At 46.1% G+C, this 18,928-nt stretch overlaps 1 protein-coding gene and 1 long non-coding RNA gene across 2 annotated transcripts in view; both read right to left on the reverse strand.

The window, feature by feature from the left end:
* The window catches only part of LOC135808245 (uncharacterized), a 172,611-nt gene that overhangs the window by 48,008 nt on the left and 105,675 nt on the right, over positions 1 to 18,928 (reverse strand). The window contains exons 75-94 of the mRNA XM_065321411.1: positions 18,484 to 18,746; positions 17,316 to 17,357; positions 16,314 to 16,444; positions 15,774 to 15,832; positions 14,608 to 14,864; positions 14,144 to 14,410; positions 13,576 to 13,709; positions 12,492 to 12,553; positions 12,002 to 12,264; positions 11,403 to 11,444; positions 7,864 to 7,994; positions 7,358 to 7,416; positions 6,779 to 7,035; positions 5,990 to 6,043; positions 5,489 to 5,611; positions 4,643 to 4,765; positions 3,627 to 3,698; positions 1,802 to 2,092; positions 1,372 to 1,547; positions 227 to 668 (exon numbers count right to left, since the gene is read on the reverse strand). Coding sequence (XP_065177483.1) covers positions 227 to 668; positions 1,372 to 1,547; positions 1,802 to 2,092; positions 3,627 to 3,698; positions 4,643 to 4,765; positions 5,489 to 5,611; positions 5,990 to 6,043; positions 6,779 to 7,035; positions 7,358 to 7,416; positions 7,864 to 7,994; positions 11,403 to 11,444; positions 12,002 to 12,264; positions 12,492 to 12,553; positions 13,576 to 13,709; positions 14,144 to 14,410; positions 14,608 to 14,864; positions 15,774 to 15,832; positions 16,314 to 16,444; positions 17,316 to 17,357; positions 18,484 to 18,746 — 3,248 coding nt within the window. The remainder of the gene's footprint in view (positions 1 to 226; positions 669 to 1,371; positions 1,548 to 1,801; positions 2,093 to 3,626; positions 3,699 to 4,642; positions 4,766 to 5,488; positions 5,612 to 5,989; positions 6,044 to 6,778; positions 7,036 to 7,357; positions 7,417 to 7,863; positions 7,995 to 11,402; positions 11,445 to 12,001; positions 12,265 to 12,491; positions 12,554 to 13,575; positions 13,710 to 14,143; positions 14,411 to 14,607; positions 14,865 to 15,773; positions 15,833 to 16,313; positions 16,445 to 17,315; positions 17,358 to 18,483; positions 18,747 to 18,928) is intronic.
* LOC135810708 (uncharacterized) lies at positions 8,884 to 10,917 on the reverse strand. Its single transcript, XR_010552337.1, has 2 exons — positions 10,191 to 10,917; positions 8,884 to 9,402 (listed from the first exon to the last, which is right to left on the reverse strand). It is a non-coding gene; the product is annotated as an uncharacterized LOC135810708 (long non-coding RNA).

Here is an 18,928-nt window from a genome sequence, read left to right on the forward strand (position 1 = left end):
TGTGTTCTTGTGTGTGCACACGTATACGCGTGCATGTATGCGTGCACACGTTCGTGTACATGTGTGTGCGTGTATGTTCTTGTGTGTGCACACATATGCAAACGAGCAGTACGTGCCCTATGCCTACATGTACACTAATCAGCATTGGTGTGGGACAATGAAACACAGCATCTTCTGCACAGATATCCCCTCTAGAAGGACAACACATTGCGCACATCATCCATACCAGGTGCTGGTACAGGTGTTTGCAAAGATGGTGTTGACACAGGTGTTAGCATGGGATCACCAGTCGGGCTCATTGTGGTGACTGTTGAGTTCACAGCATCCACAGCTGTCGGCTCCATTAGTGTTGCCGGTCTGCATGTTATGGTGATAGGCTGTTCAGTTGCCCAGCGCTGCGGGACATCATGGTAATATATACCACCGTCCTTCAATACGCCAGTGGCAAACAGAAGGTAATGGCTGCCACGCAGAGCAATGTCACGGCCATCTTCACTCTCACACGGCAGCGAGAAGGAAATCTCCATCCAGCCGTTATTCATGATACCAGCCATGTCCTCCACCTGGCTGTCTTGGTCCAGTTCGGGCTGGGCATGTGCGTCGGCAAACCGATCCTCCACCAAGGCGGCCGAGCCTTGAATTCTCCCCGTGATAATGTCACTACCAACCTGATAGGGAGAGGGAAATGTACGTTGAAGAAAGCAATGTGGATTTTACAGTGCAGCGGCCATTGCTAGATAACACCAATAAAGTAGGATGCAAGTACATGATTATTATTAGCAGCCTAGTTTTTACACTGGGCTGGCTTGTACTGGGCACGTTTGATTACACACACTTTCGTACATTCCAGAAGATACCACAAGTAGGAGACATGCATTATTCGATTTTACACATTGCACCGTCAGAATCCACGGAATCCAATTCCACCGATTCTGGAGAGAAAAGGCAGCAAGTTCTCAATCTCGCCAATGAAATTATTTTTGAACAGTTGGTGCGACTGTACACCAGTGGGATACGAGAATACCTCAGCGAACACAGCAAGCAATAAAACTCGGACGTTGAGCTAATACTGTAAAAGCCATTATTCTAACTCTGGCGCATATATAACCATTTCCCAAAATTGACCAGTTTTACGTGTACCAAAAGTAATGATTCTCACTCATTCTCAGCGCTCAATAGGACAGTATATGTATCGATTTCTGTATAACGATTCTATTTTAACGACAGATTTCTCCTCGTTAACTCGTTAGAGTTAGCACTTCGTTATATATATGGCTTTTACAGTAGTAATATGTAAAGAGAAAAGTACCTATAAGTTACTAGTTATGACTAACAGTCCACCAACGTAACGAGATAATAGACAGTCATTACCATGTTGTCGTCATGAGAGATGCCAAGACCAACCCAACCGTTGCGAACCGTGGAGCGGAGAGTGAAGTGAACCCGCTGGGTAATGGAGTTGACACACCAGTCGGCATTGAACACTTCATTGGCGCGTTGCGGCGCAAACCGTTGCTTTGGACAATCGCCTACGGGTGGAGGTTGGGCTGCAACGGAAAAAAACATGCACAAAATACAAACGTCTTGACAACGACCTGGACTTTGCTTAGCGTACTCGTACAGCAATGATAGGGTAGGGTTAGCCTATTTCAAGGGGTACACCTGTTGAATACAAGTTGAATGGTATGGGTCTGAGTAGGTCTGCCCGTCATAATATTCCTAGTTGATCTCATGTCCACTGACTACTCAGGTATAACAGTAACCGTCACTGGCGTCAAGCGTCTTATGGTTACAAACTTACCAACTGTAATATTGGCCTGCGTATACAGGAGTTCCCCACTGGAGAGCTCCACATCACACAGATAGGTGCCTGCGTCGGCAGCCGACACATTGCGTATGGTGATAGTCTCCATGAATATTCCGGTGTAGAACACGCGGCTGAGCGGCAGGGCTAGGCCATCCAGGCGTTGCCAGGTTACGAACGGGAAGATGTCGCCAGTGTTCTCGGTGCAGGTCATTGTCACGGATTTTCCACTGGACACCTCGGCATGCTCAACCGTGATCTGACTAGGATAAATACTTGCTGCTGCAGCTGATACAATGAAAGCAAATAATAATAATAATGGCAATTAGGATACCTGTAAACACCTCCTTTCCCGGAACAGACTCTCAGCTGCACAAACACCAGCGTTGCCCTGATGATGCCCAATGGGCAAAATATTGGTAGCATTTTATAATTAGAAGTAGGACACACTTCAGGCTCTTGAACATATTGCTAGCACTTTATTCTCTTTGTGCAGCTGAGAGTCTGTTCGGGGAATGGAGGTGTTAACAAGTGGAAAAGATAACGCTGCAGTGGAGTTGGAGAGTGTTAAGGAATTAAGATACTGAGCCCAGGGATGAATTTATTGTCATATTTTTGCATAGCAGTTTCTGCTATACAAAATCACAATAAATGTGTAGCAGTCTTTGATTTTGATTAGCATTTTTCTTTGAAGGTTGGGTGTTTACCACATTGTCCTTCTTGAGAGTGATGCCTGAAAGCCCATTTGCCAAAAAAACCCACTGAATCATACATGTGCACGCAGAAGTCGCAGATTGAAAGTGCCTGCACCACATATACACTGCACTGTATGCATATTACTTGACAGCACAGGCTAGGCATGGATAGTCTGTATGTATCGCAGTTTTCTGCGAGTCACGGTGACTTTTGAGTAGCAGTAGATCGATTTTGCATCGCAAACTGCGATGCGATACAGGATAAATGCATCCCTGGAGCCAATAGTAAATGTAAAGGGGGAAAGGGACACATTACACGAGTTATGACTGTCCGCCACTGTAACTACAGTGTTGTAGATAACCTGTCAGAACATGCCACAGCTAAGCGCCAGTCTGACAGATTACTGAGACATTCAACAACCTGACACCCAACTTAAACACATCCCCAATGCGCAAACCAATAGCCTTCCAACTCGGAATGGTTCAGGAAAGACCAGAGAGGGGAAGCTAAGCACATACTACACCTCAGCAACATGCAGAGACGACACATTACGCAAACAAGCATATGATCTCTATTGTATACGCTTATAGCCCATTAGTCTACAAGAGCTCTTGCACAATGTTGCAACAGAAAAGCCTGGTAAAACGCTGACTGTGCTTCACCTAGCAATCTTGATGAATGACTATTACTCTGTACTCATTAGAAGCCCACAATCATAGTTACATGTAAACTACCTGCACAGGCAACACACCGCTTCAGACATGTCCCACTGCACTGCACAGGCAACACACCGCTTCAGACATGTCCCACTGCACTGCACAGACAACACACCGCTTCAGACATGTCCCACTGCACTGCACAGGCAACAGTCAACCTAGCGAATAATGACCCTCGATGGTGCATGAGAAGAGCCGCTATTCGCGAGGTTGACAGAATGCAGTGAAGTGGTCACGAGATCTGAAGATGGTGTCCTTATTGGCATATTGTCGTTATACCCGAGGTATTCACGAGTTTGACTGTATAGTAATGCATCCATCCGACAGCTTCCCTCATCCTCCCCCCAATACACATAACCATCACATCACCACCACCATTGACACACAACACGTAAAGCCAAGTTACTCACCAACAGATGTAGTCGGTGAGGTAGTTGGCGCCGGTGAGGTGGTCGGGGCAGGTGTAGGGGGGCTGGTTGCAGCTGAAAAAGCAAACAAAAAGAGAAACGTCCAGCTCAATCCGTAGTCTAGTACCAGGTACCAGCAGGTGCACATAGAGAACATGATGAAACACAGTAGCATCTTTACACAGACAGAAGAACGAGCAGTAGTTTTTCATTTTTCTCTACGGACGGTGGATGAACTTCACATAGCACATATTTAGATTGAAAAGTGCCAAGTACAAACCACATGCACGCTATGAGCTCTACAAGAACAGCACACATATGGCAGCAGCAACACACCGTGCAGTACGTGTACCAAACGTAAATACGCAAAACACAAGTTTTGTGTCAGATGAGCGCAAAACTACAGCGGATGCGGATGAAATCCAACTCCTGTATTTACGAGATCCAGAGCAACTGCAGGGGCACGCTGAAAGCTAGCGAGTGCTGCGCATGCTCGTGCCACAAGTCCCAAATGTGTGAAGAATATTTGTTTGGCATTGAGTCTATTGACCTGGTAGATCCCTAAAGTAATCTGAAGATGCAATGCATGCATGCGCACAGGTATACAATGCATGCATGCGCACAGGTATACAATGCATGCATGCGCACAGGTATACAGTGCATGCATGCGCACAGGTATACAATGCATGCATGTGCACAGGTATACAATGCATGCATGCGTACAAGTACAGCGAGCACAGCGCCAGGAAGCCAGTGTGTATGCCAATGGCACGTAGGACATACGCATCGTGTATAACATGATCTTCATGCATGCGCTCATGCACTGTACATATCCTGAGGTTAGCGTGACTGTGTGCTGTGTTTGTACAGCGCTAGCACGCTGAGCCTGAGCCGGGGTTCGGATTTCATTTGCTGCCACTACACAACGCATACATGTATTTCATCTGACGTTCTTCTGTTTATTTCATCCGAGTTAGATTCAGTACAGCGCAACAAACAGAGGGTCCACTTTGACTTACTACAGTTTCTCTCGTCTGCATCAGCGGCACACTCTGCCACCTCATCGCACACCCAGGTCAGCGGTATGCACGTGTGAAAGCCCGAGATCTCCAGACACGGAAAGGTGGTGTTGCTACACGCAGCTGTACAGCACACACAGGGGCACACCAGTGCACAGTGCACAATCTTATGTACTTGTGCTTGAGAAATCCACAAGCATTATTTTTTAATGCCACCGTGGAGAACAGGCAAACACAAATTGAACAAGAACAATGCACAACATGACGAGAAGACATTAATTAAGAGTATGCGTTTGAAAATGATGTTCGTGAGGAGCCCGAATTTTGTTTTCCCCGTAAGTATCATTTCATGTTCTGCCTCCAAGAGAACTATCTATGCATTCATAGGTCAAAACTGTAGATAAATACTGTTTCGTTGCACACAGAGAAACTGCATCGCGCCATTGCTCTATCCCCAATACATTTTTAAGAGCATCATTTTGAAGCTTACAGAAGATGGTGTGGGGTTCCGAACCAAATACAAATATTGCAGCGAAAAGCGGTTATGAACATTTTTGTAGATTGCTCTTCCAAAAAAAACCTAACTTCCTCATTCATGTTCTTCACTTATTTTTCACACATTGTCGTTTTACTGTCCTTTCACTCCATGAAGTAATGTTGACTCTTTCATAATGAAAGTTGGCAGATAGGGCTGTTAATTTTCATGCATCGGATATAGACCCACATAGGGGTGGTGCAGAGAAAGCACTGTCAACACCTGTCTATTGTACTAAGCCCCCCCCCCCCCCCTCCTTCCCCTACACACATACACATACAACACACACATACACTATATGTACTACTCACGTGCCCAGCACTTCTCTAGCAACTCATCAGACCAGTCATCGCAGTCATTGGCTCTGTCACAAGTGAAGGCACTGTTGATGCACCGTCCATCATTGCAAGTGAACTCATGACTTCTACATCCCACTGCAACAACAGCAACAATAGACACAACAGTAACAGCAGCAGCAGCAGCAGCAGCAGCAGTAGTACAAGCGGCATAAACAACATGAAGGCTGAAAATTAACTGAAAAGCCTGTAAATCTCTTCCATGAGCAGCAGGAACATGAATCCATTTCATATCACCATCAATTTTCCACATTTGGGAAGTGATTTTGAGGATTTCTAAAAACCAAGCAATAAAAACCTAAGCCAGCAGGGTTTGAGATAGAAAATAATGTGTCCGAACCATCGTATCATAGAAACAGTTGAGGGTGGCACAAGCCTTTATTGAGACATAACAATCTTGAATATATAATGATCAATAAAGCCAAGCATATGTCATAAAGACCACGCAAAACCTACCCTGTGCAGTGGTCGTTGCAGGTGGCATGGTGGTAGGATGAGGCGTAGGTGGGTCTGTGGACAAACAACAACACAACACAAGAACAGTCAAGTGGAAATGAGTGTGTAGTTACATTGTCAATCTGAATTCTTGGTCACATACGCAGGGCCAATGGGCAATGGCCAATGGCCAATGGGCTTAGTGCAGCTTTCTGCAAAGCCCTGTGTAGTCAGACGAACAAACCATGCACACAAATGAGCCTCAGTCGCAATGAGGAAATGTGTACACACCAGTAGGACAGAATGGGTATGTGTGCTGTTTTAGACCTGCAACGCTCTCTCTCTCTCCTTCTCTCTCTCTCTCTCTCTCTCTCTCTCTCTCTCTCTCTCTCTCTCCTCTCTCCTTCCTCCTCCCCACTCCCTCCCTCCCTCCCTCCCTCCTCCCTCCCTCCCTCCCTCCCTCCCTCCCTCCCTCCCTCCCTCCCTCCCTCTCTCTCTCTCTCTCTCTCTCTCTCTCTCTCTCTCTCTCTCTCTCTCTCTCTCTCTCTCTCTCTCTCTCTCTCTCTCTCTCTCTCACACACACACACACACACACACACACACACACACACACACACACACACACACACACACACACACACACACACACACACACACACTCTCTCTCTCTCTCTCTCTCTCTCTCTCTCCTCTCCCTCTCTCCCTTCTCCTTGGTTTTCCCAGAAAAGTGTACAAATGACATCATAATGACATCACACATGTTGCCTATTGCACACAACCATAGTGATGGATGGTAGTACAATCACTAACCACTACAGTCGATAGTGACCAGCGGTGTGGGTCCCCGGTGGGAACCGTGATATGCAATGTCACCATCTTGCAAGTCCCCAATAGCAAAGATCAGATGATGACGACCGTGAATACTGATGTCCTGCTCTGCGTCAGTGGCCTGGCTGTGGCAGGGTAGAGAGAACGTGATGTCGTTGTATACACCGTCACGACGGCCAGTGGCATTGATCACCTGGCTGTGCGTGTCAACGAGTGGTTTGCTGTGTCCAACAGCGTGTCTGTATCACAGCCGGAAACAAACGTACAGATGCTTGTTCACGGCACAAAATACAAATACACTGAATTAAAATGGGCCACGACCTGCGAAGACATACCTTCGGCAAGGAGCAATTTGTTAATATCAATGATCACACACACACACACACACACACACACACGCACGCACGCACGCACGCACGCACGCACGCTCGCACGCACGCACGCTCACACACACGCACGCACACAAACATGCACAGCCAACGTACCCAAACGCATAGTAGCATGGAGTTTGTGGACAAGTGAAGACACAACAGAACACACTGACACAGCATGCATACATACCTGTCCTGAACTTGGACACCGTCTGTGGAGAGATAGACAGTGATGATGTCAGCGGGATACTGGACACAGGAAACAAGAACACACACACACACACACGCACACACACACACACACACACACACACACACGGAGAATAGATATGGTCGCTTGTAGCCTAGTTATAGGATAGAACTGTTAAGCAACGGGTTAGTGTGACATACATATTAGTGTCCGTGTTGGTCAGCTGTGCTACAGTGTATCAGGCACTAACGAAGGAAGTATACCCCCCCCCCCACTTTCCCTGCCCAGTTATCTCAAATGCATTGACACAAAATAGTTGTTATAAATAGTGACATGCATGTTACATGACATCAATGTGTTACTACAATAACCCAAAAAACAATAGCTATTCCTCCATGCAGAGACTAAAGTAGCATACAAGGCAGGTCAGAGGCTAATACAATTATATACCCTAGATAAACACAACTCAATGCGGTGCCTCAATGCCTCTACAGTACATTGCGTACCATCCTGGCTTGATCAGCAATGCCCACACCGATCCAGTCGCCCAGTTTGCTGCGCACGTTGAACTTGACTACTTGCTCAGCTGGGTTCACCATCCACTGAACACTGGATGATGGGGAGCGGAAGTGACCGGCTGCGGGAGAACGCAAATCACGAATGAGAACATGTCAGTACACAGAAATTCACAAGGACAGGTGTCTATGATACACAGGCTACGGATACTGCTCTATGTCCAGTGGACAGAGCCAGTGATACAATTCACAAACAGCGACATGCCATCTGAAGAGTGTTTATTTTTGTTGACACGAAACTCTGAGTAATGACAAGGAAGGATTTGGTTGCACTGTTGCTGTTTGTGAATTGAAATTCATAATGAAGTAGTCATCTAGCCAAATGGACTGACATGTGCAGACATTGAAAGATAAAAGCGCAGATTAGCGTGAACAGTAAGACATGCAAACAAATACGCCGATAAAGAGGATTGAAGAAGATAGATATCAAGCGGTCAAGGCTCACTAAAGGACAACAGAAACCTAAAAAACTGTGCACAATCTACATGTATGTTGGACTCAGTAGAGCGTCCAGCCCCTATATGATGTCCAACCCCTATATAGAGTCCATTGGTCCAAAATCCACTGTACAGAGTCCAAACTTGGAATCAACTGTGAGCTCAAAGTTTCGATGGACATCACTCCCTGTATAGAGTCCAGCCAATTGGCTTCACCCCTATATAGAGTCCATTGGTCCAAAATCAACTGTACGGAGTCCAAACTTTGAAATCAACTATAAAGAGTCTTTATGTGGACAACACCCCCTGTATAAAGTCCAGCCAATTACGCATCCCCTATCGAGTTCGAAAATAGACATAGGATCTGCTGTAAGCAGTGAATATTAACCAGAAAACGGCCTCTCCCTTTAATCCGTTACATCATTCACTTCTCAAGATAAAAAATATGTATTGAGGCGCCACTGCAGCCACGTCATTACATGAAAAACCCTACAAACACCATCCTCAAATCAAGTGGTCTCTTCGCAGACGCTGCAAATTACAATATCTCAATCATGTAGTGTTGCCAAATTATTGTGCACGCACACACACATGCACACACCCACACAACGCCAAGAAAATACCTAGAAAAAAACCAAGAATCGAAAGAGAATAATGGAGAGCCCAGGATTAATTATTTGTTTTCAAATTATTGTGCGCGCTCGCACACACACACACACACTTATACAACGCCAAGAAAACACCAAGAAAAGAGTAGAGACACAATACACACGCAACTCCAACAGCCATGCAAACGTCCACCCATTTACATGTAAAGTCAAGAGGGATAACAAATAATTATACGAAACGAATGCGTACGGGGACGGGTACACGCACGTTTACATACACGTAGTAGTGTAAGAGAGTAACATAGTGCAGTGGTCAGCATAATACTAGCACATGCTGAGAGTGCAATAGCAAGCTTCACCATTGCTCATGGCCATGCAAATGTTCAGCAGCACTCAGTTCCGCAAGCTTCTGAAGATCAGCACACCTGCAACAAATAGATAGCACAAGGATACGCTTATTACCGTAATGATGCATGGGAGCACACAACTACCAAGTTCTCAACGAATGTGATGCTCAATGAAAATCAATCCACTCAAAGACCTGTGAACAGGTGATGGTGGGTACAATAATCTATTAGTAATACGAGGAATAAGATCGTTTGTGCACACTCAAGACGCACAGACACACCAACATACATGTAGTGTACACAGTGTTTCACTTCACTGCAGCTAAATTGAAATGAGATGATTTGAACAATCTGTACAGCGTTGCTGTCAGTCAGTCTTCCCCAAGATGGAAATGCAATGATTTGTTGTCACGAGGCAGTTTCACTGACACAATGTCATGTTCGTGACATCAAAACGGTTACTTCAGGGAATACGAGTATTAGCTTGAGAAGATTTTTCTTGTCATTGGCATACAAGCAATCCTCCTAGTCCTACTACTACTAGTACACTGGCACTGCGTTTGTGGATCCCATTGTATTCGACATCATACTACAGGAAGAGTGTCGACTGTCGTGGAGTTCACATAATTATCACAGGGATAAAAATACATTTCTCATGAAATAAAAATTGATGATAGCTAGACGATCATATACGATTGATGCAAAGTCCTTGCAGTCCTTGAGGACTATTACGAAGTGGTTGATTACTTTTAGGGCATTCATTCAAGCAACATCAAACAAACGCGATACGCTCCTTGAAAATGGAAAAAAATTCAAGCATAACGACAGAACAGCAGACCAATCGAAACGAGTAAAAGCTTCCTTACCTCAGTCATCGTCCTGCCATGTAGTTGGACAGCCTTTTGACACGGTGGTACAGGCAGCTCTTGTCCAGTCAAACAGGGATATCCTTGTGGCGTCGAACGAAAGAGAGTGTCAGTGTATCTGACTCGTCAGATTGCAACTGTGCTGAACTTTTCTCTTTCTCCGCTTTCTGCTTTCATCCCTCGCTCTGATGAAACCGTTCAAACGTCTTACTGGCAGCAATGGCCAGCCAAACAGGGGATCCTTGTGGCGTCGAACGAAAGAGAGCGTCAGTGTACCTGACTCGTCAGATTTGAACTGTGCTGAACTTTTCTCGTTCTGCAATTTCTGCTTTCATCCCGCGCACTGATGAAACGTCTTCAGAGAACCACAAGACGCTTTCCAGATTTGATTTTGAACGTCTCCTTATCCTCCTTGGTTAGCTCGAGACAGATTACTGTCAGCAACTGCACAGCAGAATTGGCAGCCATGGGCCGGCTGAAGTGAAGAAAGGAATGCGCTGCCACGAGGCAAGCAAAACTGAAATTTTTTTAAAAATGTGTTCTCTTTCGGGGCACAACACACAGGACGGCGTGACTGGATAAACTGGACTCCTGGACCGTGAATAGGGGACTTGTAGAAAAAGTGTACTCCTTATAGGGGATTGCGCGGCAGGATGAAGCTGATCAAAACTGAGTGGACTCCTGGACTCTGTATAGTGGATTTTGGACCAATGGACTCTATATAGGGTGCTGGACATCATATAGTGCATGGACTCTATACTGAGTCCTACATGTATATTCCCAGAAGGGAGAAAGGAGTTGTAGCACAAGGAGAACGACTAAAGACCATAGCACCCCAAATGATGCGCATAGTGACACTAGACTCGCAAGTGCTACGTGATCGCAATCGCGGTCACGACCTACTGAATTCAAAAGCGGCCCAGGCCAGCCATGTCAAATGCGAGTATTCAATAATGTACCCTGCCACAGGGACAACTGGACTGGGTAGCCTGCAAGTGTTACTGCGAAACCCACACCGACTCGTGTTCCAATCGCAAATGCCATTTCCTTAGATGTCACACCTGGCTACTTGCCAGCAATGAGGTAACTGTGCAGTGTATGAGCGTGCACAGACATGCCCATAGGAATTAAACATTACATTCTGACATTCTATACACAAATGAATCATATAATTATGCAAGTGCTGGCAGTGAAGAGTTAAAGTGTGCTTACTGGTGTTCGTTGTCATCAATGGTGGCCGTTGGTCCGATGGTACTACACAAGTGTGACAGATCATAGGCAGTGGTCAGTAGTAGCTCAATAGAACAGCACAGTTTCACATACTGTTACTCCGGCACTTGAAAAGCCAGTACCGTCGACAAGAGAATGCAGAACATCAGGAACCAGAAAGTCACATTCAGGCACACTACAAAATTAAAATCATACATCATGTGTGTGTGTGTGTGTGTGTGTGCGTGTGTGTGTGTGTGTGTGTGTGTGTGTGTGTGTGTGTGTGTGTTTGTGTGTGTGTGTGCACGTGTGTGTGTGTTTGTGTGTGTGTGTGTGTGTGTGTGCGCGCGTGTGTGTGTGTTTGTGTGTGTGTGCGCGTGCGTGAGTGTCTGTGTGTTCGGCAGAACTGCCGCCACAGAAGAACTGCCGTCAGAAAAGAACTGACAGGCTAGCACATCTGATCAAGTATTGAACATGTCTGATCATGAATAGACTCAGAAAAGGAAACATTCAGACAAACAATTTGATTATTATCTTCCCCTTTCTCTCAGAAAGAAAAGATTATATTTCCAACAGCACACATTGCAAAACAAGTTCCTCACCGTCCTCTCCACAGTCGATGCTAATCATTTCACTGCTGATAAACCTCCTACTAGCATGATACGTGATTGGATCTGCTTGAGCGGTCCTTGAGCCGACAGCAAAGATGAAAGTATGCTGTCCAACAAGTGGGACATCCTGCATGTCATTGCTATTGCAGGGCAGGGCAAAGCTGATAGTGGTCGTGGACTCGTGTACGATGCCACGTGCTTGGCTGACTTGTGACTGTTGGTCAATTTGGGGCCTGATACGTCCAGCTGCAAATCTGTGTGTACAAAGAACACCACAAAAGCAATGAGAGCCCAATCTGGCAAGTCGTGAACTGAATGCTATCGTGCAAAGGAGAATTCAGTGCAGCACTGACCATTCACGTGTTCAAGTGCGTGATCTGGTGACTGTATTGTGTTGATGCCCACTTCATGTCATTCGTGTCTAGTTTCCATACTTATAGCTGTACAGTCAAAGTAGACTGCACATCAACAAACAACATACCTGTCCTGAAGAGCTGCGGTGCCATGATCATCGATGTAGCCAGTAATGATATCACTGTTTGACTGAAGAAGCAAAGACAAAGATATCAACAACATGCATATGCAAGTGAGCATAATTATCCTCAAACATACTTCCTCCGCGTCATTAAAATTGCCGCTGCGTACATCGAAATGTTTGTGACTTGGCTCGTCTTAGTCGGACTGTCGGAATCCCTGTTTTCTGTGTTCGAGCATTGGTGCGACCCTTCCTGCGCAATGTCTACTTGTTACTGAAGCCGTGGTGGTCTCGGACTTTGTCGGAGCTCTCTTCCGCACCAAGCAAATTCATCGCGCTCCGCACTCTTCCGCCCCAGAGCGCGTATCGTTTTTCTGGAGTTCGTGCCGTCCCATATCGTTCGCGTGGGTATTTATCAAGACTGCGAGCTCGGGTATAAGAATCCTGGTATCTCTCCTGAATACGAAATGCTGAAGTTGACGATGGCAAGAACAAAATGTTCTCAAATTCCTAAAATGTGCTACTTGTGGCGCATGTTGCTATGAAGGTAGCAGGTCTGAAAACACCAACAAAATTAGCCAAACGCTTGCCAAGGAAAGAAGGTGCGGAACTACTTACCCTATCCCGCTGGAAAGTCGTTACAGTGTACTTGAAAAATGCTAGCTTTCCTTCATCGCCTGCCACATGGAGGTATGGATCGCTTGAAAACGAAGTTCCTTTACCTGAATTTGAACTCGCGTCTTGTTCAGCACATTGTTGAGTGCTGAAGGTCCTGCCCCAAACTCTGATGAAGACGTCGACCTTAGCTGCAAGTGCAGCGAACCGGGAGGCCACAAACTAAAGCTTGGTTCGTCGACAATGCTCTGCCTCAATTTCTAGCTGATCTCTTTGCCCTTCGAGTGGTTAAAATAAATTCGAAAAATCGCTCTGGGAAGAGACAATTTTAATGACGCGGAGGAAGTATCCTATACTGCATACTCTACAATATTATATTACCCATCAAACAACAAAGCTAGGAATCCATTCACAGTTTTCTAGAGTGCGGTTCACAACTTTTTCCATTCATCACGACTGCAAAAACGACACTGACCATTCCACCGGATCGCGATATTCCAACACCAAGCCATGGTGTGGGAACGGTTGACGTCGACAAGACAAACTGGACAATGCCGTCAGATGCTGACACCTTCCACATGGCTGTCATATCCGAGTTGTTGAACATGCCTGGTAAAGAAAGACAAATCAAATCAAGAAACTCCACATTGACCCATTGCTGCACATACATGCATATGAATGTGAACACAATAGTTCATTGCAGGTGTGGTCCATGTAATACTAGACTGAGATAAGTGGATCATGTACAGTGGATGGCTACAGGGGATTCTTCGCACTTTCAGAAATGACATCCAAATTCTTTATATGTCGGATGGTTATCAGTGGGAAATGGGTTCATCAAGTGGACACATGACTGAAAAGCATGAAAATTCTGGAAAGCTACTGCCAATTGAACGCAACACTGCGTAGATATAAGCCAACTGGGGCAGAACACTAAATACTGGGTGTATGTTCGTAGGAGTCTAGTCGGACACAAGATAGCATTGTACAGTATAAGAATAAACCAAGCAAAATGATGTGGCAGGACAACCAGTAGCACTCACCATCGGGATTATCCATGGCAGTAGTGACAAATTGCAGTGGACCAAAGCTGTACTTTCCTGAACTGTCACGCACGGATACGTCGTACAGCTTATTGGGCTGCAAGAACTCCAACGGGAATGCCGTGAAGTCAGCGGGGAAGGTCAGATCCTCCAGCGCTACTCCACCAGCAGACAAAGTCACCGTCCAGTCACCACTGTCCCCGGGAGAAGCGGAGAGCTCAACAGATGCACGGGAGCTTGTAACGTCTTTCACATCCGCGGCCAGCACTGCAGGAGGATTGTTTGAAGATCACACAGAGAAAACTTCATTTGCGTTGACCCATTTTCTCACTCAATCATCTGCTTTTCAAATTCAAGATAAAGGAACAAAAAAAGTCAAAAATGCTCAACATAATCTCTTTCCCTAAATAAGACCAGTACAACTACTCAGATGATCACTGAGGATGGCAGTACAAACCACTAACCACTACAGTCGATAGTGACCAACGGTGTGGGTCCCCGGTGGGAACCGTGATATGCAATGTCACCATCTTGCAAGTCCCCAATAGCAAAGATCAGATGATGACGACCGTGAATACTGATGTCTTGCTCTGGATCAGTGTCCTGGCTGTGGCAGGGTAGAGAGAACGTGATGTCGTTGTAAACACCGTCACGACGCCCAGTGGCATTGATCACCTGGCTGTGCGTGTCAACGAGTGGTTTGCTGTGTCCAACAGCGTGTCTGCAGCACAGAAGTCAGCACAAAACACACTGATACTTGCTCACGGCACAGATACACGGAACTAAAATGGGCCACGACCTGCAAAAACATACATGGAGTGAGGAGTATACAGTCAGACCTCGCATAACCGCACACATCTGTTTTCCACAAAAATATCCGAATAGGCGAGGGAACCGGATAACCGAACACAGTTTATGTTGGATGCATCACGTATGCTGTAAATATGTAACCAGCTATTTTCTTCCGGATGGTGAGGGATCCGGATAAAAGAGGACCGGATAAGCGAGGTCTGACTGTATTGTTACAATCAATGATCATGCGCACGTACGTACGCACGTACACACACACACACACGCGCGCGCACACACACACACACACACACACACACACACACACACACACAAACACACACACACAAACACACACACAAACACACACACATACATGCACACACACACACAAACACACACACAAACTCACACACATACATACACACACACACACACACAAACACACACACACACACACACACACACACACACACAAACACACACATACATACATACACATACACACACACAAACAACGCTAAGATTCATGACTACACTCTGTGAGTGATCACTGATCTTGATTTGCTCGACTTTCCAGAGAAAATTCTCCATCGAATGCAGTGTTCCTGAGAGCACAGGCCAAGCAGTTTTAGCATCTCCAAAGATACAGAAACACAGCGTGCATGGCGAATGATGGATTCAAAGCTCGGGACATTCACTTGCGTAGTTGTTTCCCCGCCTGAACTTCTCCACCTTGCACCCAAACATGCACAGTCAACTCACCCAAACACATAGTAGCATGGCGTTTGTGGACAAGTGAAGACACAACGGAACACACTGACACAGCATGCATACATACCTGTCCTGAACTTGGACACCGTCTGTGGAGAGATAGACAGTGATGATGTCAGCGGGATACTGGACACAGGAAACAAGAACACACACACACACACACACACGCGCACACAAACACACACACAAACACACGCGCACACACGCGCGCACACATACACACACACACACGTTGAATAGATATGATCGCTTATAGGATAGAACTGCTAAGCAACGGGTTAGTGTGACATACATGTTAGTGCCTGTGTTAGTCAGTTGTGCTACAGTGTATAAGACACTAATGAAGAGTAGGTGAGGAAATATCCTCCCCTCCCCCCCCCCCCCCTCCCAGTTATCTCAAATATATTGACACAAAATAGTTGTTAAATAGTGACATGTAAGCTAAATGACATCAATGTGTTACTACAATGACCCAAAAGGCAATAGCTATTCCTCCATGCAGAGACTAAAGTACCATACAAGGCAGGTCAGAGGCTAATACAATTATATACCCTAGATAAATACAACTCAATGCTGTGCCTCAATGCCTCTACAGTACATTGCGTACCATCCTGGCTTGATCAGCAATGCCCACACCGATCCAGTCGCCCAGTTTGCTGCGCACGTTGAACTTGACTACTTGCTCAGCTGGGTTCACCATCCACTGAACACTGGACGATGGTGAGCGGAAGTGACCGGCTACGAGAGAACGCAAATCACGAATGAGAACGTGTTAACACACACAGAAATTCACAATGACAGGTGTCTACGATCCACAGGCTGCGTATGGTGCTCTATGTCCAGTGGACAGAGCCAGTGATACAATTCACAAACAGCGACATGCCATCTGAAGAGTGTTTATTTTTGTTGACACGAAACTCTGAGTAATGGCAAGGAAGGATTTGGTTGCACTGTTGCTGTTTGTGAATTGAAATTCATAATGAAATAGTCATCAAGCCAAATCGACTGACATGTGCAGACATTGAAAGATGAAAGTGCAGATTGGCATGAACAACAAGACATGCGAACAAATACGCTGATAAAGATGATTGGAGAAGATAGTTATCAAGCGGTCAAGGCTCACTAAAGGACAACAGAAACCTACAACCTGTGCACAATCTACATGACTGTATGTTCCCAGAAGGGAGAAAGGAGTTGTAGTACAACGAGAACGACTTAAGACCATAGCACCCCAAATGATGCGCATAGTGACACCAGGCTCGGAAGTGCTACGTGATCGCAATCGCGGTCATGACCTGCTGAATTCAAAAGCGGCCCAGGCCAGCCATGTCAAATGCGAGTATTCAATAATGTAGCCTGGCATAGGGACAACTGGACTGGGTAGCCTGCAAGTGTTACTGCCAAACCCACACCGACTCATGTTACACTCTCCCATGCCATTTCCTTAGATGTCCTACCTGCCTACTTGCCAGCAATGAGATAACTGTGCAGGGTGTTAAGCATGCACAGACATGACTATAGGAATTAAACATGACATTCTGACATTCTATACACAAATGAATCATATAATTATGCAAGTGCTGGCAGTGAAGAGTTAAAGTGTGCTTACTGGTGTTTGTTGTCATCAATGGTGGCCGTTGGTCCGATGGTACTACACAAGTGTGACAGATCATAGGCAGTGGTCAGTAGTAGCTCAATAGAACAGCACAGTTTCACATACTGTTACTCCGGCACTTGAAAAGCCAGTACCGTCGACAAGAGAATGCAGAACATCAGGAACCAGAAAGTCCTATTCATGTACACTACAAAATTAAAATCATGCATCATGTGTGTGTGTGTGTGTGTGTGTGTGTGTGTGTGTGTGTGTGTGTGTGTGTGTGTGTGTGTGTGTGTGTGTGTGTGTGTGTGTGTGTGTGTGTGTGTGTGTGTGTGTGTGTGTGTGCAATTCTCGGTATCTCTCGTCGTGAGCAATGGGAGAAGAGATTGTCGTCAGCATCACTGAGTGAGCTGGCAGGGGTGGACGTCGACATGGCCGATGTGATCAGGAAGCACCGCTTGCGGTGGCTTGGTCATGTTGCATGGATGAAGGAGACCCGGCTGCCCAAGCAGATGCTGTTCGGTGAACTGCCCTGCAAACGCCCGCAGCATGGTCCCAAGAAGCGCTGGCGGGATGTTGTGTCCTCGGACTTTGCTGTCGTCGGTTTGCCTGAAGCGGACTGGTATGACACAGCGCAGGAGAGATCCACCTGGTTTCAGTGTTGTCGACAGAGGGTCGAGAAGGAAGCCCCAGACATCCCGTGCCCCAACTACCTCCGTGACAGAGTGTTCCGTCGTCCTGGTGACCTCAAGCGGCATGCGCCATACTGCAGATTTCGAGTTTAGAGCCTCAGCGTGAGGAAGCCATCGCTATCATTGCTACGGCAATGGGCGTTCAAGGTTCAAGGTTCAAGGTGTGTGTGTGTGTGTCTGAGTGTGTGTCTGAGTGTGTGTCTGAGTGTGTGTGTGTGTGTGTGTGTGTGTGTGTGTGTGTGTGTGTGTGTGTGTGTGTGTGCGTGTGCGTGCGTGTGTGTGTTCAGCAGAACTGCCACCACAGAAGAACTGCCGTCAGAAAAGAACTGACAGGCTAGCACATCTGATCAAGTATTGAACATGTCTGATCATGAATAGACTCAGAAAAGGAAACATTCAGACAAACAATTTGATTATTATCTTCCCCTTTCTCTCAGAAAGAAGATATTATATTTCCAACAGCACACATTGCAAAACAAGTTCCTCACCGTCCTCTCCACAGTCGATGCTAATCATTTCACTGCTGATAAACCTCCTACCGGCATGATACGTGATTGGATCTGCTTGAGCGGTCCTTGAGCCGACAGCAAAGATGAAAGTATGCTGTCCAACAAGTGGGACATCCTGCATGTCATTGCTATTGCAGGGCATGGCAAAGCTGATAGTGGTCGTGGACTCGTGTACGATGCCACGTGCTTGGCTGACTTGTGACTGTTGGTCAATTTGGGGCCTGAAACGTCCAGTTGCAAATCTGTGTGTACAAAGAACACCACAAAAGCAATGAGAGCCCAATCTGGCAAGTCGTGAACTGAATGCTATCGTGCAAAGGAGAATTCAGTGCAGCACTGACCACACACGTGTTCAAGTGCGTGATCTGGTGACTGTATTGTGTTGATGCCCACTTCATGTCATTCGTGTCTAGTTTCCATACTT

Source organism: Sycon ciliatum, chromosome 2, assembly GCF_964019385.1.
Source record: "Sycon ciliatum chromosome 2, ocSycCili1.1, whole genome shotgun sequence".
Classification (NCBI taxonomy): Eukaryota; Metazoa; Porifera; class Calcarea; order Leucosolenida; family Sycettidae; genus Sycon; species Sycon ciliatum.